This window comes from Equus quagga, chromosome 3, assembly GCF_021613505.1.
Source record: "Equus quagga isolate Etosha38 chromosome 3, UCLA_HA_Equagga_1.0, whole genome shotgun sequence".
Lineage (NCBI taxonomy): Eukaryota > Metazoa > Chordata > Mammalia > Perissodactyla > Equidae > Equus > Equus quagga.
The window spans coordinates 107,831,284-107,858,942 of record NC_060269.1 but is presented as its reverse complement, the minus strand read 5'-3'; the positions used below and the strand labels follow the sequence as shown (position 1 = coordinate 107,858,942).

General features: G+C 34.8%; 1 protein-coding gene across 18 annotated transcripts in view; it reads left to right on the top strand.

Moving 5' to 3' along the window:
* Positions 1-27,659, top strand: part of ADGRL3 (adhesion G protein-coupled receptor L3) — a 794,963-nt gene that overhangs the window by 754,537 nt on the left and 12,767 nt on the right. For 17 of the 18 annotated variants that reach the window (XM_046656110.1, XM_046656106.1, XM_046656108.1 and 14 more), the window contains one exon: positions 4,648-6,245. The exons of the other annotated variant lie outside the window; for it this stretch is intronic. In XM_046656110.1, the coding sequence (XP_046512066.1) occupies positions 4,648-5,447 (800 nt within the window). In that variant the 3' untranslated portion in view covers positions 5,448-6,245. Of the gene's footprint in view, positions 1-4,647; positions 6,246-27,659 lie in introns of those variants that run through there. 18 annotated transcript variants of the gene reach the window in all.

Here is a 27,659-nt window from a genome sequence, read left to right as displayed (position 1 = left end):
TTTATTTCTTTATTTTCATTAGGCTAAGTGACAAATAATTGTGTCACTATAAACATTTTAAAGTATGCTGACATATTAGTAAGTTTTGAATGATGTTAAATGAAGGTTTACACCATATCTGCAAAATCAATCTATCGCACATTATTCACCTTACACAAAGAAATTGTTTTAAAACAAGTAATAAATTTAGATCATATTTTGTTTAGCTTTTCTGATTATTCAGATATAGTTTCAAATGTCTTATATAAGGAAAAACTAACAATTGTTAATCTATATGTTTTCCCTAATCGATATCTGGCTTCTTCTCTTATTTTATTTTTACCATTATCCTAAATTAAGGGATTTTTTTCTAAGAATAGAACACTTCTATAAAGACTATCAAAGTGAAATTTTCTTGATGCAAAATTTAAAATAATACCATGTAGATGCAAAGTTTTATTCCTGTGGAATCTATTACTAGACATTGCTATTAAGATTATCAATAAATACACAAAGGATTCTTCTGAATGGATTTGTCATTATTGCCAGTAAACTAAATAAATTCTACTAACTTTTCTTAAAGCAAGAGTAAATAATTTCATAAATATTTTTCAGAATCAGAAGTGGAATTGTTCAACTATTTCATGTTTTAGTATTTTTTAAGATGTTAAGAAACTATCATAGTGCTTAAAATAGTTATTTTTACCACTGACCAAAAATAAATCTTGGTGACTGTCATATTGCTACTAATCTTATGCTTTCAGATGAATGCACTTATATTCTTACTGGCAAGGTGAAATCTTACATGCAGTATAGGTGGCTCGGTATGTACTGGAGTGGTTTATGCTGAATGACCACTTGGTTCTGTTCTCTGGGTCCTCTCATTCACTTGCACCAATGCCATCCAAGCAAAGAAGCATTCAGATTTAAAGTATCCACTTCTGTTTGTAATGCCTTTATTGGAAATATGTAAAGATGTGTTTATGGTATTAGTAAAGCATATCGAGTTAGGAATAAAGATGAATAATATACTTTTGTTATATTGGATTTAAATTTTGTGTGTGGAAATATTTAAAACTTCATGCATAGTATGTCTGGGCCATTATCTTCTTGTCAGTGTTGAAGAATTCATTTTTTATAAGATAAGTCTCATTATAGATTAACCTGTCAACAAAACATAATAGAAAGTCATCGTTTTACAAAAGAATTTACATTTTAAAGTAATTGAATTAAACTCTAAAACTTTAAAGAAAGACATATATTAGGATGGGATGTAGGGAAGAATACATTATAGTTGGTAAGAATACAAGGTTATATTATAAAGTCTGTAAATAAATATTCTGTTATGTCTTTCAAAGCCTAAGGCAAAGGTGAAGAGAAGGAGACAAACAGTAGTGCACAGAGGAAATCTAGAAGATTCCCTTTCTGACCCCAGGCCTGCCATTATTAGCAGGGTGGTGTTAGATAAGGCCCCGCACCTCTTGGCTGCAGTTTCCTCATCTGGAAAAACAGGACTTGAACTTTGCTTCTCGCTCATGTGCTTTCCACTCCTAAAACGCTCTCATTGAAGGAAGGAGCTATAATGAGTCAACAAACGATTTCCATCTGTTGCCATACAGTTTGGCTTCCTTATTTCAAATTCTTTTTCTAAAGCTATTTTGAAACTTTAAAAGACATTTCCCATGCCTTTTGAAATAGTATTGGTCTTTTGCTGAGAAGCAAATCAACTTTTAAAGTACAAAAACTGTCTCCCTAAAGCAGTGGTTAAGTTATAACAAGTGGGAATCTCTTGAAATGATCTAGCTGGATGAATTCGCTGGTTTTTATTTTGTGATGGTTTAATCTTCCTGTAAACAAAATCAGCAAGAGCAGTTCTTTTGACCTGATTAAAATACAAGTTTTTTTTAAAAAATTTGGCTAGGATTGTTTTTAAAGGATCAACTCTCAAAATGTTTGATTGCATATGATTGTATGCCAATCCAGAAGAAAATCTAATATTGATGGTGGTGTTTTTTTCCCCCTCACATTTTCCTGATGCAGAGTAATGCTTGGATTTAACCCTTTTCTTTCTCCGTAGTTATACAACTTTGGAATATGAGCTCCAGAAATGACAGTATTGATCAGTATTATGCACAAATGATAAAAAGCATTTGTATAGGGGGAAAAATAACCTTTGTACATGGAAGGAGAAGATACTTAAGGGGAAAAAAACACAAGTATGAAAACCTTCAGCTGTAGTGTTCTCTCTGTGTATAATAAGCTAAAGGTTTTATTTATAGTTTTACTGAAAAATTTTACAGTTATATAACATTCCTTAGAAGCAAGTATGTTCTAACATACACACACACACATATATAATATTGAAATATAGTGTGGATATAGTCAAGGCTTGCCCTCAAATTTTTACTCTCCTTGGTTGGTGTGATAATCTTAACTTTAAAATAAATGTGTATTTGTTTGAAATTTACAAACTGCAGAAATGCTTATTAAAGACTCGTTTTATTAGCATGTGTTAAGGGGGATTTCTTATTTTCTGACTAACATTTCAATATTTTTAATTATGATAAACCATGTAACACCAACTCATGAATTTTGGGGCAGTGGAAATTATTTCCTTTGACTCTTTTTTCTGCATATCATCAATTTGCTTTTTACTCATGTTTCTTCTACTGTCGCTGTAAGCTTACTTGTTGTTTTTTCTTTCCTTTTCTTCATGCTGTCGTTTAGAGCCCTACAGAGAGACAAGTATGGGAGTAAAGCTAAACATTGCATATCAAATGTAATTTTTTTTAGTTCACTTTTATTGCATCACATATAGATGATGTAGTTATTAAAAACAGTTCATCTCACAATTTAAAAACTAAAGAGCTTATGAATCGACTTATATAAATATATGTTAATAGCAATTAGACGCTTTTGTTGTCTGATTCTTTTATTGTGTCACATAACATAGTTGTTAAGTCTCATGTAATGTTTGTGTGAGTTAAATTGTTTTTAAATTAAGCATTTATTTTTGCTAAGTAATTCATAAACTTTTAATTTTCATGAGTATATTCCATCATACAAATATGTCACATGCAACATAGCCGTTTTATTTTACTATGGCTGTTTTCAATCCGTACCTAATGCATTGACAACAGAAATAATAAACACATGTTTCAATGCATCAGTCACTCAACCATAATCATCAAGCATACCATAGCAGCCTCTGCAGCAGCAGTCACCCATCACATACGGCCCTTTAAAAAGCATTTACTTTTATTTTTTCTTAACATTGTGGATTTGTCTACAAGATACCTTATAACATGAAAATAAATTGCTTCACGCTATGTCTGTGATGGTTGCTTTTTAATGTATTTTATGCATTGCTGTTTTTGAAAACTGTGTTACTTGAATACAGAGTATTCATCAGAAGTCCATATAAAAATTGATATATTTGGGGCACTTTATTTAAATCAGCAATGAAAGTTCACTTTTGGCAAACATAACTGCATCACAGATATAGAATGAATGCTATATTTTCACAAGTTAGCAGTGTATTGAGATGTTTAATACAATTCTTCAATTAATTGTCCTGTAAAGAAGTACTCTTTCTTATTTACCAGTATTGGTTAAATGTTTGTGTTTTATTTTCTTTTGTGGTTGCATTTGAAGTGATTTATGGAACTATTATAGATTCTTGGATTTCTGTTCATTCAAGAGAATGCAAAAACCTTGAAGAAGCATGTGGTCAAATTTATTTCACTGCAGCTGTTTCTCCCCAGAATAAAATGTTTAATCTCTTTTAAACCCAAAGTTTAATATGCACACAAAGTCATCACTCATTATGAAATAGAACCTTTAATACTAACTGTTTTTAGGAATCAGATCCCTGTGTCCTTACACATTCTTTTGTAGTATTACCTAATGACCCTAAACAATTGCTAATGGGTTAATATAATAGTAAGCAAAGTGCTTATAGCAGAAAAAAAATTAGAAAGTAAATCCAAATATTTTTGTTTTGAAAGTTCCTATGTGCAAATTATTTTTGATGTGCCATTTATTTGACTAAGCATTATTTCATGACATCATTCTGACAAATTGAACATAATCCTTTTGTGGTTTTGTGTGTAGGGATTATTTTTAATCCTACAAAATTATATATCAAATTATTAGAAACTACCTGATTCTTTTACTTTGACCAGTATATTCAAAGTACCACACATGAATTATGTTAATATTATACCTATTTCAATGTTAACATGTAAAATTAAAGGTAATGAATTATTGAATTGACTTTGACGTGTATAAATTGAAAGCTATGAGTGATTACACCAAAATTTTGCATTTTGTTGTAAAATTTTCCTAAGTTATAACCAAATCTGCTTCAAACAACGTGAGGCAATGTTTGTGTGGAAATTGCAAATTTACAGGTTTTTCTTATTCTTTTAAAGATTTAAACACTTCTTTTCTATTTATAAGATTTCTATCAGTTGTCCAAGTATATATATAGATACGTACATATGGATTTAATAGTATTTTTTATTTCCAAACATTTTATACTTAATTAAAAATGCTAGCAGTTTATACATACTTCATAGTCGGATGTTTTTGCTTGTGTGTGTATGTGTGTATGTGTTCTATGGCTAATTGGATATAAGTGTCATAGTGTTTTGTAATCTTTTTCAGAGGGGCTTCTGAACAATGCCAGGGATACAAGTGTCATGGATACTCTACCACTGAATGGTAACCATGGCAATAGTTACAGCATTGCCAGCGGCGAATACCTGAGCAACTGTGTGCAAATCATAGACCGTGGCTATAACCATAACGAGACCGCCCTAGAGAAAAAGATTCTGAAGGAACTCACTTCCAACTATATCCCTTCTTACCTGAACAACCACGAGCGCTCCAGCGAACAAAACAGGAATCTGATGAACAAGCTGGTGAATAACCTCGGCGGTGGGAGTGAAGATGATGCCATTGTCCTGGATGACGCCACCTCCTTTAACCACGAGGAGAGTTTGGGCCTGGAACTCATTCATGAGGAATCTGATGCTCCTTTGCTACCCCCAAGAGTTTACTCCGCAGAGAACCACCAGCCACACCATTACACCAGAAGGCGGATCCCCCAAGACCACAGTGAGAGCTTTTTCCCTTTGCTAACCAACGAGCACACAGAAGATCTCCAGTCACCCCATAGGGACTCTCTCTACACCAGCATGCCGGCACTGGCTGGTGTGCCCACCGCAGAGAGCGTTACCACCAGCACCCAGACCGAACCCCCACCGGCCAAATGTGGTGATGCCGAAGATGTTTACTACAAAAGCATGCCAAACCTAGGCTCCAGAAACCACGTCCATCAGCTGCACACCTACTACCAGCTAGGTCGCGGCAGCAGTGATGGATTTATAGTTCCTCCAAACAAAGATGGGACCCCTCCAGAGGGAAGTGCAAAAGGACCTGCTCATTTGGTCACTAGTCTATAGAAGATGACAGAAATTTAAACAAACAAAACTGCTAACACCTGGTTGACTGTTCGAGTTGATATAAACAGTGGTAATAATGTGTGTACTCCTAAATCTTTATGCTGTTCTTGAAAGACAAACAAAAACTCTGACTTCTTTTTTTTTTTTTTTTAACTGGGATTTTTAGGTCAGCCCAGGGGAGAAAGATAACTGGCGAAATCCCCCTGTGCCCTATCCTTTCCTGCCCTTTTCCCCCCTCAGATGGAGACTTCATTATGTTAATGAACGAGTTATGAAGAAAATGGCGCTCATTGTGGCCTTGTTGAATTATGTTGTGTTTGTTCTAACATCTCTGATGCTCTGTTACTATAATTACAAGGACCTGCTTTTTAAAAGGCCAGAAGAGTTGTTTGAACTTAGTAACCATGCTGCATATAGATCGGAGTGCTGCACAAACAAACATAAAGGCAAAAGCAAAACTGTATCACGTAGCGGTTTTTAGTCACTCATGACCTGAATTCACCACAGCGGGAGTAGCTGTGGAACACAAAATCAAACAACAAAATTAATAATGAAATGGAGGGGAATTCTAGAATTATATGCTAAATGCATATTTTATGATTTGCTGTATTAACTGATGATAAAACTAATGGCAAAAGAAAAATCGAACAATTTCTATGTAATGTACAGATACTAGCATTGCACATATAGTCTGCTTTCTGTTCCTCCAGAATTTGAGTCCTGTTAATGTAGTGGAAAAAAAAGAAGTTTTCTTTTTCTTTCGTGCTGGTCTTGCAAGTTTGCCTACCAGTAAGAGAGCGAAGTTATCCTCCTTTCTTCTTTCTTCCTTCATTTTCTTTTCTTTTTCTTTCTTTTTTTCCTTTAAAATTTCACCTGGCAAAAAAATAAATAAATAAATAAAGGAAACTATCACTTTATAAGAATCATTTTCTAGTAATGCAAACAAATTATTTTTTACAAAAAAAAATAAAATAAAGAAAATTAGACTTCCTTCCCTCACTATATATCTTTATTCAGTCAAAAATATTTCCAAGAGCATTTTTGCAAATTAGAGCAGGACGAACTTTTATGTTTACAGTGCACATCTGTTGTAATGCAAAGCATATTTGGCAAGCAGTTCATCACCAGGAGAGTAGCTATGATTCTAGAAGTCAAGAGGTGTCAATAGAGCTAGCGGGGCTTCTGCATGTGAAAAACGGTATCCTCTAGGCGTTAAAGTGCTGAATGCTCAGTCTGATCCCCAAGTGGGCGCCTGCACTACCAATTTTTAAAGGAAATTCACTCCCTCGTAGTAAAAATTGAAAGGTCAAGTTATTTTGAAGTGATTTTTTAAAAAAATTCTTCTGTTTATTAACAGGAAAATTTATTTATTTGACAGGATTTTAAGTAATGTAGGAATACAAGAGGTAAATTAGCAGCACATATGATTTTTTTTTTAAATTTATGATCCATTTTGTATGGTCTCAAAGTTGGATGACCTCATTACTAATATTTGTTGTAAAAGTGAAACTTGTTTGCCAACCAATAAACAACTGATTGAGATTTAGAAGATATTGTATTGATGTATGTACTATATGATTAATTATTCTCTTCATTTTTCTCGCCTTTCTTTCCTTCTATTTTAAATATATAAACTTTGCTAATCCTCTGTGGCCCAAATGAGCCTTGCAAAAGAAATAAACCTGCCTAGATGGATAACCTAAGCACAAAATTATACAATTTTTGCAGGCGAAGTAAACCAGAAAAATGGGATGGGCATGTTTATGTTGGCTGAAATAAGATGCATTAACTTACTTTCAAGCAGGTTAATATATTGGTTACTGTGTAGGTTATTTATAAACCAGCGGCAGTCACTAAGCTTATTATAAAAGCCGGCTTCAATCAGAGATTTAAGCATTGAATTTGGGGGGAGGGGTTGAATCGTACTTTTTCCTTCCTCTTATGCTTCATTTAAATTCACTCAATTAGCTAAAAGCCACAGGAACAATGACAAAGAGCATATCCATTTTATAAAGATAGTGTAAGACATTTTTATGCTAATTTTTTCTTATTCTATATATGGAGAAAATGGGAGGGGGAAAAAAGCCCTTTCAAAGAAACTTTCTAGATCTCCGATTACTGAAGAATTTTTAGCAGCACTGTCCAAGCGTGGAGACCCTCCGAGGGCAAAGCCAGAATGAATTTGCCAAATCAGAATTTCTCCTGTAGTATGTGATACATTGGTGATTTCTTTTTCTTTTTTTTCTCCAAAAATCTAAACACCACCCACCTATAAAGGAGTAGTTTGGAGAATAGCCAGTAATCTATATATAGTTTAAAAATATGACAAGAGAAAAAATTGGGTGCTGGGCCAAAGTGCATCATAACCTTAATATCCCCTCAAAATACCTTACGCATCATTCCTTTTTAATCACTTAACATGACTATTTTTTTAAATCTAAAGATTTTCTTTAAGCTGGAGGAGAACCAAAAACTTTAATGGTAATTAGATTTTCTCATACCACGATATGGCAATATTAGCACCTGAAAGGTGGTTAGCCTATTTGTTACACAGAATACATTTGGTAATGAAAGAGCCCTTTTTAGACATATTTAAGGTAACTTCAGAAGCAAACATGGTTTGTAGATTATGAACACTTATGCTTGTTTTGCCAGATCAACAGTAATCTATATGAAAACAAGTCTGTCAATAAGAAGCTAGTTTCAGACAACACTGGGGAAACTACCTCAAGTCAGCTTGCTGATGCTGCCGATTCTGATTTTCGAATATTGCTACCTCCCTGCCGGTTATCTTTTGTGTTTCATTATGTGGAAATTTGAAGCAGGTAGCCTCCCCAGCTCTACATAGACCAAAAGAAAATCACTTGAATACATACACTGATGCAGAAGGCCATTCAGTACCGTCAGTTACTACCCAGCGCTTGCATCAAGAAGAAAGGATGAGATTTTTGAACTCTCATACATCATAATTGGTGTGATTTCAGAGATGTAAGATCCCAAAGACGTTCACAAGAAGAGATTGTTACCCCAAGTTTTATGTGACTCTAATGAAAACAAAACAATGGATAAAGGAGTTAATAACACATACATTTCAATAGAAATTTGTGTATGTGTAACATAATCATTTAGTCCTCTTTACACTAGCAAGGGTTGAATTCCTAAACTTGAATTTTTTTCACCTGCATTTTCATGTGTAGCTATTGATAAATTAAGTATTTTTAAAATTTCTTCTTTTTTACCACCTTTGGTTGCTCTGTATTTTCAATACCCTGTGACATTCATGACCTACATATCTGCATACTTCTGATGTGTTTATCTGATTTTCCATTAAGAAGTAAATTTCCATCAAGCAGACATACTATACATACCTAGCACATTATTTGGATAGCTGGAAGTAAAAGTTATGCCAATGAAACAAACCAATTATTGTTTCCTAGTAAAATGATACTTGATAAAATTTTACACTGATTTTTTTTTCTCTTTGAGATCTAGTTCACATGATAATTATCAGGACACTAGCTAACAGATCTCATGTTGAGTTGATTCAGAAACTGTTGAATTGTTGCACAGCCCATGCTCCTAATTGGTAATATTTATGGAGAAATCTACATTTTGTGAAAGAGAAATAGGTTGGAATTCCAATTAAATATTTTTGAGCATCCTCCTTTGTTTTGACTCTATTAAAATTAAAAATACTATAGTTGAATAGTAAATTGGTATGCTAAAACAATCATAATGGGGGAAAAAAGCTGGCATAAGAGCACTTATCTTAAAGTAAAAATAGTCGGGAAAATAGATTCATCAAATGCACGTAATGGAAATACCCTTAACTGCTTGTAAAACAAATTCACAATGACTCTAAATTAAAATGTGGTTTATGATCTGTATTTTTAAAATCCCCATTAATCTAAAAATGTTGACATTAATGAAAGATCTTCAAGATTCATGTTTTTTATTTTTATTTTTTAATATTAACTTGGTGTGAAAAACTTTTCATGATAATGAGATAAGCATATGAGTGAGTTGGTAATATTTATATAGAACTCATAGACTTAATTTTAGGCAATATCTTCAGCTTTTTCTCCACATGTGTTCAAATCCATTGACTGGTTTGCTTACTTTAAAAGATGACTGACATTAAAAACTTTAAAGACTGACTTTCTGCATTACTGTAGAGACCAAAAGGAAGAGGAAAAGTAGTTTCTGGGTTGTCTGAAGATCAACTCCAAACTAATCAATAATCATCTCCTGTTAGTGAAAGAGTAATTGGTTTTTAGAAGTTGTCCATCAGTTCTGTACCAAAGTGCTGCTGCTTGGGATGTTTTGGGGAAAAAAGATGCAAAAACCCACAACAGAACTACTATGCATGTCAGTTCCAATTTAGAGAGAAAGAAAAAAGAACTCCAACTCTAATTTGATTTTGAGCAATTCTGAAAATATTGACAAGAATGTCTTTTCCTCTCTAACAAAAATATTTGAGATATAATAACAATATGTATGTACTCCCCAGTATATTGTAGTACCAAGATTTAAGATTTAATTAGTTCATGTTTAGTAATTCATAATTATAACTCACCACATAAGTAATTACTATGCATTCCGAAGTAATACTTTAAACTTATGCGAGATTTCTGCGCATCAATACATTAGTTAGGAACACGGAAGCACAGTGAAGCAGCAACACTGCACAACAGCTCATGGAAGCATTCTTGCACAGATGAATTCTAGACGAGAAGCTTCTCTGAGTCCATAAAATAGATTCGTTGGATCCCAACTGTAAATTCAATTTTGTAATCAGCAAATCAGTCTTTCTTAAACCATCTGAAAAATATTGCTAAATATCTAAATTTTCATCTCTAGACTAGTAGAAATTAAATAGTATTGGTAGCTGCTTCTTTCCTGCTTAGGCAGTAAGAGGAATCTTTCCTATTTACCAATTAACCTGATTACTTCCTCTTTGCTTTAAAAGGGAAATCAGTGTTTAAGTTTCACCTGTACACATACTTCCATACCCTGACTGCTTTTATTTACAGCTTGTGTGTTTGCAATATTGCAAACTTTGTGGTCTTTGCAATAAAATAGGTAGCTATTATGGTTTTGCATATTCTCATTTGAAATAAAGTTATTATTGTTCCCTCTTTTTAGAAAAAAATTAAGTCAGCACTTCTTTAATGTTTAGGACCTTTAAGTTCTTATTTGAATGTCTTGATTTCAACTCTGTTTTGATGTTTCTTTCTCTTTATAGTATGTCACGCAAATTTTTCTCATTTAATTTGTGTCCCATTAGAGTATTTCAAAGGTAAATGCAGACTAAGATTTTAAAGAAACATGTGAAAGAAAAACTTTGATTTATATTATGAAGTCAAGGAAGACTTATACAAGAAAAAAACCTCTAGTGGGATAACCAAGTCTTTCCAATTCCAATATGAACAGAAGAAGAGCAGAACCAAGTTGGCAAATTTATGGTGAGGTAGCAGGACCTAAATGAGAGTTATAGAGAAACATTTTCCAGGAAAAAATGAAATCATTTGGAATGATAAAAATCTTAAACACTGTACCAAATGCTATTGATGTGTTGAAAAAAATAAAATTGGAGTTTACCATAGTATAATTTTATCCTGCTAATTCCACAGGAAACACTAAACACTTTAACACTCTAGATATTTTTGTCTAGCTACACCTTGTCTCAAGGAAACATGAATAATTTATAACTGTTTCTTGAATATAAGTATTTTTGCCTCAATTCACTGTCACTCTCTAATCTGCTTCTTGTACGCCAACACAGTTAATGCTACTAGTAGCTTTGTACCTTTTAGAGCTTTATTATGAATCTTTCTAATAAACATTAAATTAATATTAAATTGGAATTATGTACATTGTGCAAAATAATTCACAACCAAGCAATATTCATATTACAGGATAATTCATTATATATATATATATGAATATTACTTTGAGACTGAACAAATAATTACACTGTTGAAAATATTACTCTCAAGTCCTCTCTTCAGTTAATGTAGTCAATTCATAAAATTCTGCAGACCGTTGTACACATGGTGTGTTATCAAAGTACTTCATAATCCAAATGTGTCTAAAAGTATTCCCAATGCTTCTTTCATTCTAGAATGATAAAGGAAGGAGCTTGAAAAGAGAGGAAAGTAAAGCCAACTTCCAAGGATCTAATTTAGATCAACATTGTCATTCAGAATGAGTAATTTCAAAATGAGAATGTTCCACTCTGTGATCTAAGTGAGAGGTTATTAAAGATTTACAGTTAGTCAAATACCAGAGGATTTTAAATGTTAAAGGAGTTAAGTTTGTCTCAATGGCCCAAGACTGCAGAATTTCACACTACATTGGCAAGGAAATATGTTTAAAATTCATACCTAAAGTAGCTTTTTAAAGGTTAAAAATTACTCTGATTCATCTCAAGGTAGACTGACAAAATGATCCTGGCTTCAAAATGAAATGTATTGGTTGACCTCAAAAAATGTTTGGCAAGATTCATGAATGTCATCAACTCTTTAATAGTAAGTAGAAGTCTTTGGGGATAGAACTCAAAATACAGTGTCCTCTTATGCTGACCACTGCCTGGTTCTCTAGAGTATTTTTTAATGTCTTGAATTTCAAATTGTCACATTCTCTTATGTTTCGAATGACATTATGAATCAAGAAAGATGAGGAAAAAACATTTAAAGTTGGTTTTCATGCCTCATTTGAGAATAACATTTCCTTTACCATCCCAAGTAATAAAATATGATATTTCTTGAAACAGCTCTGGACAATCAGAATGTGTTCATTTATAAACAAGTCTTTGTATATTCTAACTAACACTGATCTTTGCCTATGGAAAAAAAAATCAAGAATTGTAGAGGAAATCAGCTTGATTTCCCTTCATTTGGCTTCTGTGAATGCACTGGAAAGTAGAAGGATAATTTGGAAAAGTTTATCCACACTGTTTTCCCACTTGCCAAGCATTAAATCTAATTCAAGAAATATCTTTTAAAAAGAAGATAGTTTATTTTAAAAGCTAACAACTAATTACACTATTTCTCATTGATAAGAAAAATCACTTTTTAGCAACAAGAATATAGCTATTGCAGGCTTTGGTCTCTTACCATTCTCATATTTACCCATGGCATTAATATTATCGTATACACCTACCAGCTTTCAATTATTGGATTTTTTCTCTTGTACAACCTTTCCAACCTTTTTTTTTCTTAAGTGCTCTGTACAATCACATGTAAAATCATGAGCTACAAACCTCAATAAAAAATGTCAGTAAACAATAAGTGATGTAGTCACTGTTATTATATGGTAGTTCCAAAAACCTTGATTTTGGGACTGGTGTTTCAAATTGCAGGATAATAATTAAAACACGGACTCAATATATTTCCTTTCTATCCCCGTGCCCTGCCACCCTCCTCTCCACACATTGAAAATAAAATGTGACACCTTTTTTTTCCCCTTATATTTGCAGAGAACTGCTGCCACCCAAGGTGTCTGTAAAGCTCTTGGTGTCAGAGATTCTGATTCTTTACTTTACTAACCTTTAGCCATCAGCAAAACGAGCACAAAGATCAGCTGGAGAAATCTAATTCAGATTCCTATCCTTTATAACACTGAAAATACATTTTCATAAGAAATATTCTGAAAAGGAAATGGAGAGAAATCAGCAGCTCCTGAGCCCCTAGTATGTGTCTGATACTTTACATTGTTTCCTTTAATCTTCCCAATAATATGGTGAAATGCATTTTTTTTGTACTTACTTTACAGAGGAAATTTAAATTCAGATTCACAGTCATAGAGCTGGTGAATTTTGAACTAAAATCTCAATCTAAAGTCCATTTTATTCTTTCTAAGCATGTTATATTGCATCAACTGGATGATTAGTTAAGAAGAAATTAACCAATCCCTTGGCGGGGAAACATGGAACCTCCCTTTAAGGAGCTCAAAGTTTATGTAAACTCCATTTTATTAGGCAGCGGAGAGAAAGAGAAGTATCACCAATTCTACTCCTTTGAAAAAATTACTTTTCTAAGAATAGAAAAGTAATCTCTACAGTAAATACAATATCTATTTTGTACCTGATATATAATGTCCTTGGTGCACATGAAATCCTCATCCAGAAAATTCTTAAACAGATTCTGGGTTAGTGCTAAATAGACTCTGTGTGTGTGTGTCTTATTTCTGTTATTACCCACCCCTCCACCCACACACACACCCAAACACACACACACAAAAAGTAGTTAGAGAATAATAGTGTGCTTCTAAATCAAATTCTAGTTAAAAGTTTCATTCTGATCTGTATGAGTGGTTCATTCTATCATAGAGCTTGTGTAATAACTGCAAGTTTCTCAGTTTTTATGTATGCAATTTTTCAATATTTAATCTTTACACAACGGTACTTCTAGTGCTCAAATATAGCATTTTACAACCTGTCTTCGGCAGGTCTCATTTGATGAAGAAATAAATGGTTCTGAGTTTAAATATATTTGGGAGACAGGCTAAACAAAGTAACACAGATTTTTTTTATTGTAGGATTTCAGAGAATGCACTGCAAAACTACGCGAGGAGTATATATTGTGCTGCTTCCTAAAATTATTTGGTCCTGAAATCCTCAGAGAACCTGAAGAGCAATACATTGAGAACTATTAACCCATGGAACTCAGTTTGTGAAACATCGCCCCAAAGATTTTTGTTATATCTGAGTTTTGGTGTTTTTTCTGAGTATTTTACATCAATGAAATGTTGGAGATGTGACTCCTCTAATATTAATTGCCCTTATAACTCATGATAAAATAACGTTATAAAAGTATCTCCACTAAATGTCTGATCCCAATCCTTAGGTGGAGAAAGAACGATTAATGAGATGAATGCTGCCTTAAGAATTCCGCCCTAACCATAGAATCTCTTCTTTTTTGTATAGCTTCCTATCTTCTAATATTAAATATCCATTTGGCTGCAGCAATTGGAGACAGAAGATGTCTATACTCAACAACCATGCTTCTCATTTATAAAGTGCCTATAAATTACAACATGAGAATCTTGTTAAAAGGCAAATTTCCATTTGCGTTAGTCTGCGGCAGGTCTGAGGTGCAGCATTTCAGACAAGCTCTCGGGCTGCCTGTGTGGCAGCTCCACCTGGTACCAAGGCTCTTAGACTCTTTCTCACTCTCTTCCTCGGAAATACACTATGCCTTGCTATCAGGGTTTTTTCCTTTTCTTTTTTTTTTTCCCCAAGTGGTTATTTTTAGATATTAGAGAATATATTATAGGAATGGAGAAACAGAGTTACTAGATTGTGCTCAATTTTCCCAAAAGATAAATCCATTCATACTTTTGGAACTACATACAGAGTAGATTCTCAAAGTTGTAATGGATACAGTACTACTGAAGCTGAAGCCATTAATTACTCTCCTACACCATTTTAGGTTCAAAATGACAGAGGAAAGGGGAAGGCCGTGCATGTGTGTTTCTGTGAGTCTGTGTGTAATTGCGCATGTATATGTTATTGCATATATAGAGAGAACAACACACATATATATGTAGTAATTGCTTATTTATGAAAGATCCTAGCAAAGTGGTATTTTCCTCATAAATATTTATCAAAATATACTAGAAGTAGTTATTAAAGAAATTTAAACTAATTTTTTGAGTATGTAAAAGATCTGACCTTTGCAAGTGGAGATACTTGATGGTTTTGTTTTTTGTTTATGCTTTTTGATGAGGAAGATTGGCCCTGAGCTAACATCTGTTGCCAGTCTTCTTCTTTTTTTTTTCTCCCTAAAGTTTCAGTACATAGTTGTATATCCTAGTTGTAGGTCATTCTAGTTCTTCTGTGTGGGACACTGCCACAGCATGGCTTGATGAATGGTGTGTAGGTCCACATCTAGGCTCTCAACCCTGGGTGGCAAACCCTGGGCCACCAAAGCAGAGTGCATGAACTTAACCACTCAGCCACCGGGCCAGCCCCTAGTTTTCAATTTGTATGTAAAGTGGGGAATAATCACATAGGTAGATATGGCAAAAAGTGGAAAATCAATAAATGCCCAGAAAGTGACATCGTTTTGAATTTTATAGATAAATTCACTTCTAAAAATATCAGTTATAATTAATTTGTTTCATTACAATACTAAAAAGTTTATTTTCAGTGAAGAATCTTCTCTAAACAGAATATCTAATAAGGCAAAAGTCAATTCACTTTTCCCTACTTACCTGAGATGCTTCATCCAGGATATACTCACAGTCACAGAGACAGAAAATATAAATGTCTTATCCAAAAGTATCAAGGATGTTAACATGCTCTGAAGATTTTATGTACAAATTGAAATAAAGATCTTGTGTGTATTGGTGATTGTTAAGTGTATTAAAATCAAAACACACCATGGTATTAAATAAAAATTTCTACATAATTGTGAATTAGATAATCCTTATAATGAACATGATCTTTCAGATAATCACAATTCTCCAAAGACAAGATTCATGTCTGAATCTCCAAGACATTAATTCTCTTTGTATTTCCAATTGTGGAAAAACCTCACTAAACTCTTATTTTTATTTTGATATTCTTGCTTTGCTTTTATAAGATGTAAGAACATATATTTTATATTTGGCATACAGTCAATCCTATCAATTAGCCATATTCCAGAAATTAACAGTTATTTTTAAATGTTGGGAAAAAAAGATAAGGTATCTTAAAATGCAAACCCCTTGTCTTGCACTTTATACTTCTTCAAGCTAATAATTTCTCACATTCTTGGAAAGCCTTTAGCACAGTGTTAATTTACACCATTCTATTGCAACTGATGAAAACAGAATTCCATTAATTCTGCTAATGCAGAAAAATACACTAAGAAGAAATAGATTCAAACTGAAAAAGAATACAAACTTTCTTTTTAAGCCTAGAGTTTTAAAATTTTCATTTTTAAGGATAACATGCTATTTTTCTATAACCTAAAATTTTCAAATTAATGTAATAGTTTTACAGTTGTAATGTATATACATAAATTGTCTAAAAAGTTAAAAAACAGTGTTAGATTTTATTCACTTATTTTGAAAAGAGGATGATTAAACTTATCCTGCTATTTTTATGCATTATTATGAGGGTCAATAAAATAGCTCAGTATTTCCCAGCCCTGGCTTCATTTGAATCACCCAGAGCGTATTAAAAAAAAAAGAAGCCCATGCCTCACTCCATACCAAGGAAATCAGAATCTCTGGGGGTGGCCCTCATGTATAAGTTAATTTTAAAAGCCCACAGGTGATTTAATGTGCTGTTTGGGCTGAGAATCAGAGTTAACTGTTGAATAAATGTTGGATAAGTATTTGCATTAATCATGTTTAAATATTCTCAAAATACTATAAAACTGTCTTTTTTTTTTTTTTTTTGAGGAAGATTATCCCTGAGCTAACTACTGCCAATCCTCCTCTTTGCTGAGGAAGACTGGCCCTGAGCTAACATCCATGCCCATCCTCCTCTACTTTATATATGGGACGCCTACCACAGAACGGCTTGCCAAGCGGTGCCATGTCCGCACCTGGGATCCGAACAGGTGAAACCCCGGCAGACAAGAAGCTGAACGTGAGAACTTAACCTCTGTGCCACTGGGCTGGCCCCTAAAACTCTTTTTTAAAAAGTAGGAAAAGGAAATGTATAGGAAAGACTGAAACAGAAAATGTCTTATCCTCAAATGAGTCTAGCTAATCACCTAAATATGGTTTTCCTTCCAGTTTATAAAGATAGATAGTATATGGTTCAAATAAAAATCAACTGGATTACTAAATCACATTTTTCATGATTTAATTCATAGAACAAAAATTCTTGGGGCCGGCCCAGTGGCCGAGTGGTTAAGTTCGCATGCTCCGCTTCAGCAGCCCAGGGTTTTGCCAGTTCAGATCCTGGGCACGGACATGGAACCACTGGTAAGGCCATGCTGAGGTGGTGTCCCACATACCACAACTAGAAGGACCCACAGCTAAAATATACAACTGAGTACTGGGAGGATTTGGGGAGAAAAAGCAGGAAAAAAAAAAGAAGATTGGCAACAGTTGTTAGCTCAGGCACCAATCTTTAAAAAAAAAAAAAAAGAAGGCGTTCTGCAAAAAAAAAAAAAGAAAATTCTTGTTCAAAATGTCTGGGCTTCTATCACTGTTTTCAAGGTCCATGAACATTATCATAGTAGAAAGAAGTCAGTTAAGTTTAAATCGAGCAGAATTCACAGACATATCTCAGGAATAACATGGAACAAAAGCCTCTTCAAGTTTTCCCTGGAAATTTGACTATTATCAGACCAGATAGCCACTTAAGGATTTGGCACAGTGTTACAGCTATCCAAAATTCTACTCTTTATAAAACTGAATTGCCTGTAATTCCATTGGGTGAAGCCGTAAGTTAATGAAGGATAGTCTTTTTTTATGATTAAATATGCATAATAAATAATAAATCAACTTTCTTCAATATGACTCTCATGACTCTCAGCTTGTTTAGCTTCTAGAAGCCACCCAATTCATATTCTTCTTTTTAAGTTTTGGTAAACAACTAATATTGATTCCTAAAAATTGCTTTAAAAAGGAATAGCACAGAGGATCCCATGGAAGTTAAGAGAGAAACCAATGACAATTCATTACATAGAAAAACCACTTCTGTTGGGTTCTCACACCCACTAGTCTTCTCCTTCAATGGTTAGCAATAATACATAGAATTAGTACATCTCAATTACCTAGACACTTACATATAACTTTCATGGATAGAGTGATGAGGTGTCAAGTAGTTCTTACAATAGTGACAACTGATCAAACGGTGTTGTTGTTTGGAACACTGTCTTCAGAGGGCTTCATCCAAGATTAGTAAGAAAGAATCCCAAGATGGATTCTTTATGTCTGCTATGGTCAGGGAAAAAGACCACGGGGGAAAATGATCAACTCATGTGCAATTTATATGCCATCTCTGATATACAAGTTGTTAATACAAATATCAGATATTCATATTTTAGTAGAAACCAGAGCCCTAATTATATTTAATGATAGCTACTTCAGTTATGCAGTGATAGAAAATATTCTTCAAGAGGAGCAAAAAAATTATTTGTATCATTCATTCCACTTCTTTCACATGTTTGCCTTGTCTTACTTACTAGAATAAGTTTAGAACAATTTTCTTTCCCATTATTTTTCACAGAGTTTTATCTATACTCTCCTCTCCTCTGTCCAATCATCACCTCCATTTGCCACATCTCTGACCAGGCTCCCTCAGATTCAGGCTAAACCCCATCCCAACCTCATAGAAATATGAGATCCCTTTTCTTTTTTTTAATCTTTTCCTACCTATCAAGCTCATTCTCACTCTTCCTCTTGTTTAATCTTAGCCTTACTTTTTCCCGTTTTGTTTCTTTGTTCTACAAAGATCATTTATATCTTATCTGGTGTTTCTTTGCTCCATAAATCAACAGCATCTTCTCTCACTCAATCTTGAGAGTTACTTATCACCCAGTCCTTTCCTCTCTTTCCCTTCTTTCCCTCAATATTCCCAGGTCCACCTTTGCCTCAGCCCTCAACCACATTTTTTTTTCTAGGTCATTTTCATCCATCTCTCTGGACTTCTCCACCCATCACTCTAAATCATTTGTTTTTTCTGTGCACAGTGTAAATTCACAGAAATTGAAGACCTGAAACAACCCTTGGATCATTTAGTGCAATCCCTTTATTTCACAGATAAGTAAACTGAGTACTACAGAGGACATGTGATTGCTCAATGTCATACCTCATTCACAGTGTAGTTAATTCTTGGATCAGGGTCTCCTGATCAGCACATTTTCTTCTATGTTATTTTTTTTATATTGGATTTTCTTTGATAAGCCCTTTGACTGCAATATGTCTACCTCTGTGTGATCTAGTTTCTCCTCTCTTACTAGAGTATTTTTCAAGATCCTTTGGTTTTAAGTAATAGAACCCTAACTCAAACTTACTTATACTAAACAAAAAAACATCAAATGCTTTTAATGGGATTCATTGACTCATCTAATCAAAGAGAAAAAGGGTAATGCCAGCGGCAATTGGGAACCAGGACAATGAACACAGTAAAGACTTCCTCTTTACCCTATTTCTGTTTTTCTCTGTGTGCTACCTTGATTTTGTTCCTACTAACAGGCAGTACTGTATGATGGTTGAGGGTCCAGACTTTCAATCCAGACTGCCTGAGTTAAAAACTTGCTTTCCTCTTTTCTAGCCTTGTGATTCTGAGCAAGTCCCTCTCTGTATCTCAGTTCCCTCCTCTGTAAAATGGGAATAATAATAAAATCTACTAAATAGGGTTATTGGGATAAAAGAGTTAAAATCATGAGTTACTAAAGTGTTTAGAATAGTGTCTGATACAGTAAATGCTTAAGAATTGTTCCCTATTCTTTTTTTTTATTGAGTTATTGATAGGTTACAATCTTGTGAAATTTCAGTTGTACATTAACGTTTGTCAGTCATGTTGTAGGTGCACCATTTCACCCTTTGTGCCCACCCCCCACCCCACCTTTCCCCTGGTATCCACTAAACTGTTCTTAGCCCATAATTTTAAATTCCTCATATGAGTGGAGTCATACACAGATTGTCCTTCTCTCACTGGCTTATTTCACTTAACATAATTCTCTCAAGGTCCATCCATGTTATTGCAAATGGAATGATTTTGTTCTGTTTTGCCGCTGAGTAGTATTCCATTGTATATATGTACCACATCTTCTTTATCCATTCTTCTGTTGCTGGACACTTAGGTTGCTTCCACGTCTTGGCTATTGTAAACAGTGCTGCAATAAACATTGGGGTGCATAGGACTTTTGGGATTGCTGACTTCAAGCTCTTTGGATAAATACCCAGTAGTGGGATGGCTGGATCGTATGGTAGTTCTATTTTTAATTTTTTGAGGAATCTCCATACTGTTTTCCATAGTGGCTGCACCAGTTTGCATTCCCACCAGCAGTGTATAAGGGTTCCTTTTTCTCCGGAACCTCTCTAACATTTGTTGCTATTAGTTTTAGATATTTTTGTCATTCTAACGGGTGTAAGGTGATATCTTAGTGTAGTTTTGATTTGCATTTCCCTGATGATCAGCGATGATGAGCACCTTTTCATGTGCCTATTGGCCATCAGTATATCTTCTTTGGAGAAATGTCTGTTCATGCCTCCAGCCCATTTTTTGATTAGGTTGTTTGATGTTTTGTTGTTGAGTTGCGAGAGTTCTTTATATATTATGGATATTAAGCCTTTGTCAGTTATATGACTTGCAAATATTTTTTCCCAGTTAGTGGGTTGTTTTTTTGTTTCAATCCTGTTTTCATTTGCCTTGAAGAAGCTCTTTAGTCTGATGAAGTCCCATTTGTTTATTCTTTCTATTGTTTCCCTTCTCTGAGAAGGCATGGTGTCCAAAAAGATCCTTTTAATACTGATGTCAAAGAGTGTACTGCCTACGTTTTCTTCCAGAAGCCTTATGGTTTCAGGTCTCACCTTTAGGTCTTTGATCCATTTTGAGTTTATTTTCGTGAATGGTGAAAAAGAATGGTCAGTTTTCATTCTTTTACATGTGGCTTTCCAGTTTTCCCAGCACCATTTGTTGAAAAGACTTTCTTTTCTCCATTGTATGCCCTCAGCTCCTTTGTCAAAGATAAGCTGTCCATAGATGTGTGGTTTTATTTCTGGGCTTTCAATTCTGTTCCATTGATCTGTGCACCTGCTTTTGTACCAGTACCATGCTGTTTTGGTTACTGTAGCTTTGTAGTATGTTTTGAAGTCAGGGATTGTGATGCCTCCCATTTTGTTCTTTCTTTCTCAGGATTGCTTTAGAAATTCGGGGTCTTTTGTTGCCCCATATGAATTTTAGGATTCTTTGTTCTAATTCCGTAAAGAATGTCATTGGGATTCTGATTGGGATGGCATTGAATCTGTAGATTGCTTTAGGTAGAATGGACATTTTAACTATGTTTATTCTTCCAATCCATGTACATGGACTGTCTTTCCATCTCCTTATGTAGTCATCCAATTCTCTCAGAAAGGCCTTGTAATTTTCATTATATAGGTCCTTCACTTCCTTGGTTAAATTTACCCCAGGGTATTTTATTCTTTTTGTTGAGATTGTGAATGGTATTGTATTCTTGAGTTCTTTTTCTGTTGGTTCATTACTGGAGTATAGAAATGCTACTGATTTATGCAAATTGATTTTATACCCTGCAACTTTGCTGTAGTTGTTCATTACTTCTAACAGTTTTCCAATGGATTCTTTGGGGTTTTCTATATATAAGATCATGTCGTCTGCAAACAGCGAGAGTTTCACTTCTTCCCTCCCTATTTGGATTCCTTTTATTCCTTTTTCTTGCCTGATTGCTCTGGCCAGGACCTCCAGTACTATGTTAAATAAGAGTGGTGATAGAGGGCATCCTTGTCTCGTTCCTGTTTTCAGGGGGATGGGGTTCAGTTTTTGCCCATTGAGTATGATGTTGGCTATGGGTTTGTCATATATGGCCTTTATTATGTTGAGGTAGTTTCCTTCTATGCCCATTTTGTTCAGAGTTTTTATCATAAATGGCTGTTGGATCTTGTCAAATGCCTTCTCTGCATCTATTGAGATGATCATGTGGTTTTTATTCCTCAGTTTGTTGATGTCATGTATCACGTTGATTGATTTGTGGATGTTGAACCATCCCTGTGTCCCTGGTATGAATCCCACCTGATCATGATGTATGATTCTTTTGATGAATTGCTGAATTCTGGTTGCCAAAATTTTGTTTAGAATTTTTGCATCTATGTTCATCAGTGATATTGGCCTGTAGTTCTCTTTTTTTGTGGTGTCCTTGTCAGGTTTTGGTATCAGCATGATGTTGGCGTCATAGAATGTGTTAGGAAGTGTTCCATCTTCCCTAATTTTTTGGAATAGCTTGAAAAGGATAGGTATTAAACCCTCTCTGAAAGTTTGGTAGAATTCCCCAGGAAAGCCATCTGGTCCTGGGGTTTTATTCTTTGGGATGTTTTTGATTGCTGTTTCAATCTCTTTCCTTGTGATTGGTCTGTTCAAATTGTCCTCCTCTTCTTGAGTGAGCTTTGGGAGATTGTAGGAGTCCAAGAATTTATCCATTTCCTCTAGGTTATCCATTCTGTTGGCATATAGTTTTTTGTAGTATTCTCTTATAATCTGTTGTATTTCTGCAGAGTCTGTTGTTATTTCTCCTCGCTCATTTCTGATTTTGTTTATTTGAGCTTTCTCCCTTTTTTTCTTTGTAAGTCTGGCTAGTGGTTTGTCAATTTTATTTATCTTCTCAAAAAACAGCTCTTTGTCTCATTGATCCTTTCTACTGCCTTTTTCGTTTCAATAGTATTTATTTCTGCTCTGATTTTTATTATTTCTCTCCTGCTGACTTTGGGCTTCATTTGTTCTTTTTTCTCTAGTTCAGTTAGGTGTGTTTTAAGGTTGCTTATTTGGGATTTTTCTTGTTTGTTAAGATGTGCCTGTATTGCGATGAATTTACCTCTTAATAGAGCTTTTGCTGTATCCCATATGAGTTGGTATGGCATGCTATCATTTTCATTTGTTTCCAGGTATTTTTTAATTTCTTCTTTAATTTCTTCAATGATCCATTGCTTGTTCAGTAGTGTGTTATTTAGTCTCCACATCTTTGTGCCTTTCTCAGCTTTTTTCTTGTAATTAATTCCTAGCCTTATAGCACTATGATCTGAGAAGATGCTTGTTATTATTTCAATTTTTTTAAATTTGTAGAGGCTTGCCTTGTTTCCCAACATATGGTCTATCCTAGAGAATGTTCCATGTGCACTTGAGAAGGATGTGTATTCAGCTCTTTCAGGGTGAAGTGATCTATATATGTCTATTAAGTCCAATTGTTTTAGTTTTTCATTTAGCTCCACTATTTCCTTGTTGATTTTCTGTCTGGATGATCTGTCCATTGATGTGAGTGGGGTGTTGAGGTCCCCTACTATTATTGTGTTGTTTTTAACATCTTCCTTTAGGTTTGTTAATAGTTGCTTTATGAATCTTGGTGCTCCTGTGTTGGGTGCATAGATATTTATAAGCGTTATTTCTTCTTGATGAAGTGTCCCTTTGATCATTATATATTGTCCCTCTGTGTCTCTCTTTACCTGTCTTATTTTGAAATCCACTTGGTCTGATATGAGAATTGCAACACCTGCCTTTTTTTCCTTGCGATTAGCTTGAAGTATTGTCCTCCACCCCTTCACCCTGAGTCTGTGTTTGTCCTTGGGGCTGAGGTGTGTTTCCTGGAGGCAACAAATTGTTGGATCTTGTTCTTTAATCTGTTTTGCCACTCTGTGTCTTTTTATTGGAGAGTTCAATCCGTTCACATTGAGAGTGATTATTGATGCATGTGGACTTAGTTGCTGTTAATCTGTCGCTCATTATCTTGTTTTCCTGCGTTTCTTTTCCTGTTTGCTTTAGACTACCCATTTAATACTGCAATTTCTTATGCTGGGTTTCTTAGATTTTTCCTTATTTATGATTTGTGACTCTGTTCTGTACTTTATTTTAGTGTCTACCTTGAAGTTTGTATTTAGAATCTTGTGTATAATATAGTCTATTCTCTGGTGGTCTCTTACTTACTTGACCAATACTGATTTAGACCCTTTGCTCTTCCCCTCCTAAATAATTATTTTCATTTTTTATTCCAACTCGTCTTATTAATTGGTAGTTAGAGTGCTAAGATCGTCCTTGTTTTGGTAATTTCCTTACCTTTACCCAAATGCTATAATTGAATATTTGCTATCCTGTTCTGGTTCTATCCATCAGTCTCCCTAGTCTGTGGATTGTGTCCCCTTTCTCCCTTTTTTCTTTTTTCAAGTATGAGAGCCTTCTTGAGGATTTCTTGTAGTGGAGGGCTTTTAGTTACAAATTCCCTTAACTTTTGTTTGTCTGGAAAAAATTTAATTTCTCCCTCATATCTGAAGGAAATTCTTACTGGATAGAGTATTCTTGGCTGAAGATTTTTATCCTTTAAAGCTTTGAATATGTCACTCCATTCTCTCCTAGCTTGTAGGGTTTCTGTAGAGAAATCCACTGACAGTCTGATAGGGGCTCCTTTATAGGTTATTCTCTTTTTTTTCCTTACTTCCCTGAGTATTCTTTCCTTATCATTCCTTTTTGCCAACTTTACTGCTATGTGCCTTGAGGTAGCTCTTTTTACATTGACAAATCTAGGAGATCTAAAACCCTCCTCTACACACATTTCTCCGTCAATCCCTAGATTTGGGAAGTTCTCTTCAATAATTTCATTAAGCACACTTTCTGCTCCATTTTCCTTTTCCATATTCTTGGGAATTCCTATGATCCTTATGTTCTTACTCCTCATTGAATCCATTATCTCTCGGAGATTTTCCTCATTTTTTTTAATTCTCAGTTCTCTTTCTTCCTCTGTCTGGCACCATTCAGCCTGTCTATCTTCGATTATGCTAATTTTCTCCTCTATGTTGTCTACACAGGCATTCAAGGAATCCGTATTCTGTTTTATCTGGTCCATTGTGTTTTTCATCTCAAGAAATTCTGTTTGATTTTTCTTTATGATTTCAATCTCTTTTGTGAAGTAACTCCAGAACTCGGCTTGTTTCTCTATCTTTCTCTCTACCTCATTGAGTTTTTTGATTATAGCTGCTCTGAACTCATTATCACTTAGTTTACCTAATTCCAAGTCCTCAGGACTTAATTCTGTGTTTTTATTGTTTTCCTTCTGGTCTGTGGCATTTATAAATTGCTGGATGGTAGAGGAGCGGTTTTTTCTGTTGGTGGTAGAATTCAGTTGCAGTTACAGCCTGTCACCACTCGATGGGGGGTCGAGAGCCGCGTGTTATGAGCTCTCCACCTTGGGGCAAGATGGCTGCACCCACTGGCTTTGCTGGGGGTGGGGAGCGGCTGTTACTCACACACGCCAGTCTGGGTTCAGATCAGTTCTGTTCTCTGGTCTCCCAAGGCTCTTGATTTATGGGGTCCCTGCAGACAGAAGCTTTCCCCCCGTCAGCGGGTCTCCACTGAATCAGTGGCAGGAGTCCTGGATGATCCCCCGGTCACGTGGCCCCTCCCCTGCTCCTTCCCAACCCATGCCACAGGATCGCAGACTCTAGGGGAGGGAGTGATGTTCTCTCCTACCGTTCCAGTGCCTCCAAGGGTGTGAGCAAAGTTTATGATCTCCGCCTTCTTGGTATTGTAGGTCTCTAACGAGCTGGCATTATGTTTATTCTCTGAAATTCAGTTCTTCCAATCTTTTGTTGTATTTTGGAGGGGAGAGAATCCCGGGTCAGCTCACCCCGCCATTTTGCTCTGCCCCTTCCTATCCTTGTTCCCTATTCTTATTGCTGCAACAGGACAGTCTCTTTTTATAGAAAGAATCATGTTTGGCAGCAGCTTTGGACTTTCAATCAAATAGCCCACAAAAATATGAAAGCACTCTTTGGTTAGAAAAATTGCAAGGAAGGATTCAGATTCACCATGCTTGATTCTTATCTCTTACTCTGGACCAGTTTTGCTCAGGGGATTGAGTATCATGATTGGCACAAGCTTGGTTACTGTTTATATCTCCAATTAGGGCAGCAAGCTGGCGTGAGGGGGAAGCTGGACAAACATACCTTTTTAGTGTCAATTCCTACAACACTACAGCATGCCCAGTCCATCTGAGACATGAGCCTTGTAAACCTCACTCTTTCATGTCTAAATCAAGCTTCACAGGCAACTGACCTTAAGCCTTTGTTTATCTATACTCAGTTCCACTTCCATCTCACCAGTGTAATGCTAAGCAAAAGCAACTATGAAACTCACAACTCAATCAAAATTACAAAGCCACACATTTTCATTGATTACAATCAATATCTATCCTCTCCTTAAAAAGCCTTCACTGTAAACATTAGAAAATCAGAGCTGAATGTTTAGTTCTTCGATTCACTCTTCTCTTATATCAAGGTCCTGAATTTTACTCTGTAAGTTTGAAAATTTCAACTAGAGAAATACTACTTTTCCTGAACACTTATGGGTCCTTGAAAAGATAATTAAATTGGTTTTGATGAAAACTCTCTTTCAAAAAAGGGTAGAAATGAAAATGCTATTAGGCTTAATGCAGGATTAGCAAGAGCTATCCAGTAAAGCTGTTATTCTCACCCAGCCTGAAGGCTTAAAGCAGAGGGATATACCCCACCACAATCCATACATCTAAATAAATGAAGAGTTACATTTAAAAGGATGCTGCCACCAATTAGAAGCAGTCTTTCAGATAAAATTGGGGGGAATTCCTCAAGGTAGGCCTTGAACCCAAGCATTTTATTTGAATATGGATTACTGATCTTATCTTCCAACATATACACACACACACACACAAACATGACTTTTCAAAAAAGAGTGAAAAAATACATATAACTCTAGCAAACATTGATGAATCCTAGGACTTTTTTCTCCTAATCTCACGAAGACGTGAGGAGGAATATGTATGCAACATACATCAGAATCCTACACATTATTTGACTTAAGGAGAAGATCCAATCCTTGTACAATGCCACAGAATTTCCAGCTCTACCAAAAGAATGTACAAAGTGAAAAACAGTTAACAGTTCCGTGTCTTCTACTCAATGATCCACATATATGGAAAGTTGTGTTTTGTTTATTAGCATTTTCGGTTTTATTCTAAATGGAAGTGGTTACTGAGATGTTTGTGAATAAACAAACTGGAAGTGCTACTAAATTTTGATTTTTCCTTTGAAGCATTTCCAGAGACATTAAAAGCCAGACAAAAATAAAAAGTAATTGAGTGGTCTCGTTAAAAAAATAGTTTCAAGTGTTCCATATCTGAGATGGAGAGGTTGGACATACATCAGAAGAAATTACTTATTATTTCCAGTAGATTTAATTTAAGCTACAGGGGAGACCATCATAAGGAAATGATACAAATCTTTAATTGGAATAATTAAAGCCTAATTGTGATTTAATTACAGATGAGATTAAATTTTGCCAAATTTAAAAATAAAATTCAATTGAATGGTAATGCTTTATTGAAGCTTTTCTAGAGTTAAAAGCCTAGATTTTGGAATTGTGGAACTTAATTATTAGTCGTCTATGTTTATAGGCATTACAGTAAAGCAGTTGCATAATTTCAGGACACTGAAGTCTCTAAAGTGATAGAAGGTCAACCATTTCTCATCATCCTACATAAATGTTAACAACATACAAAATCAACATGT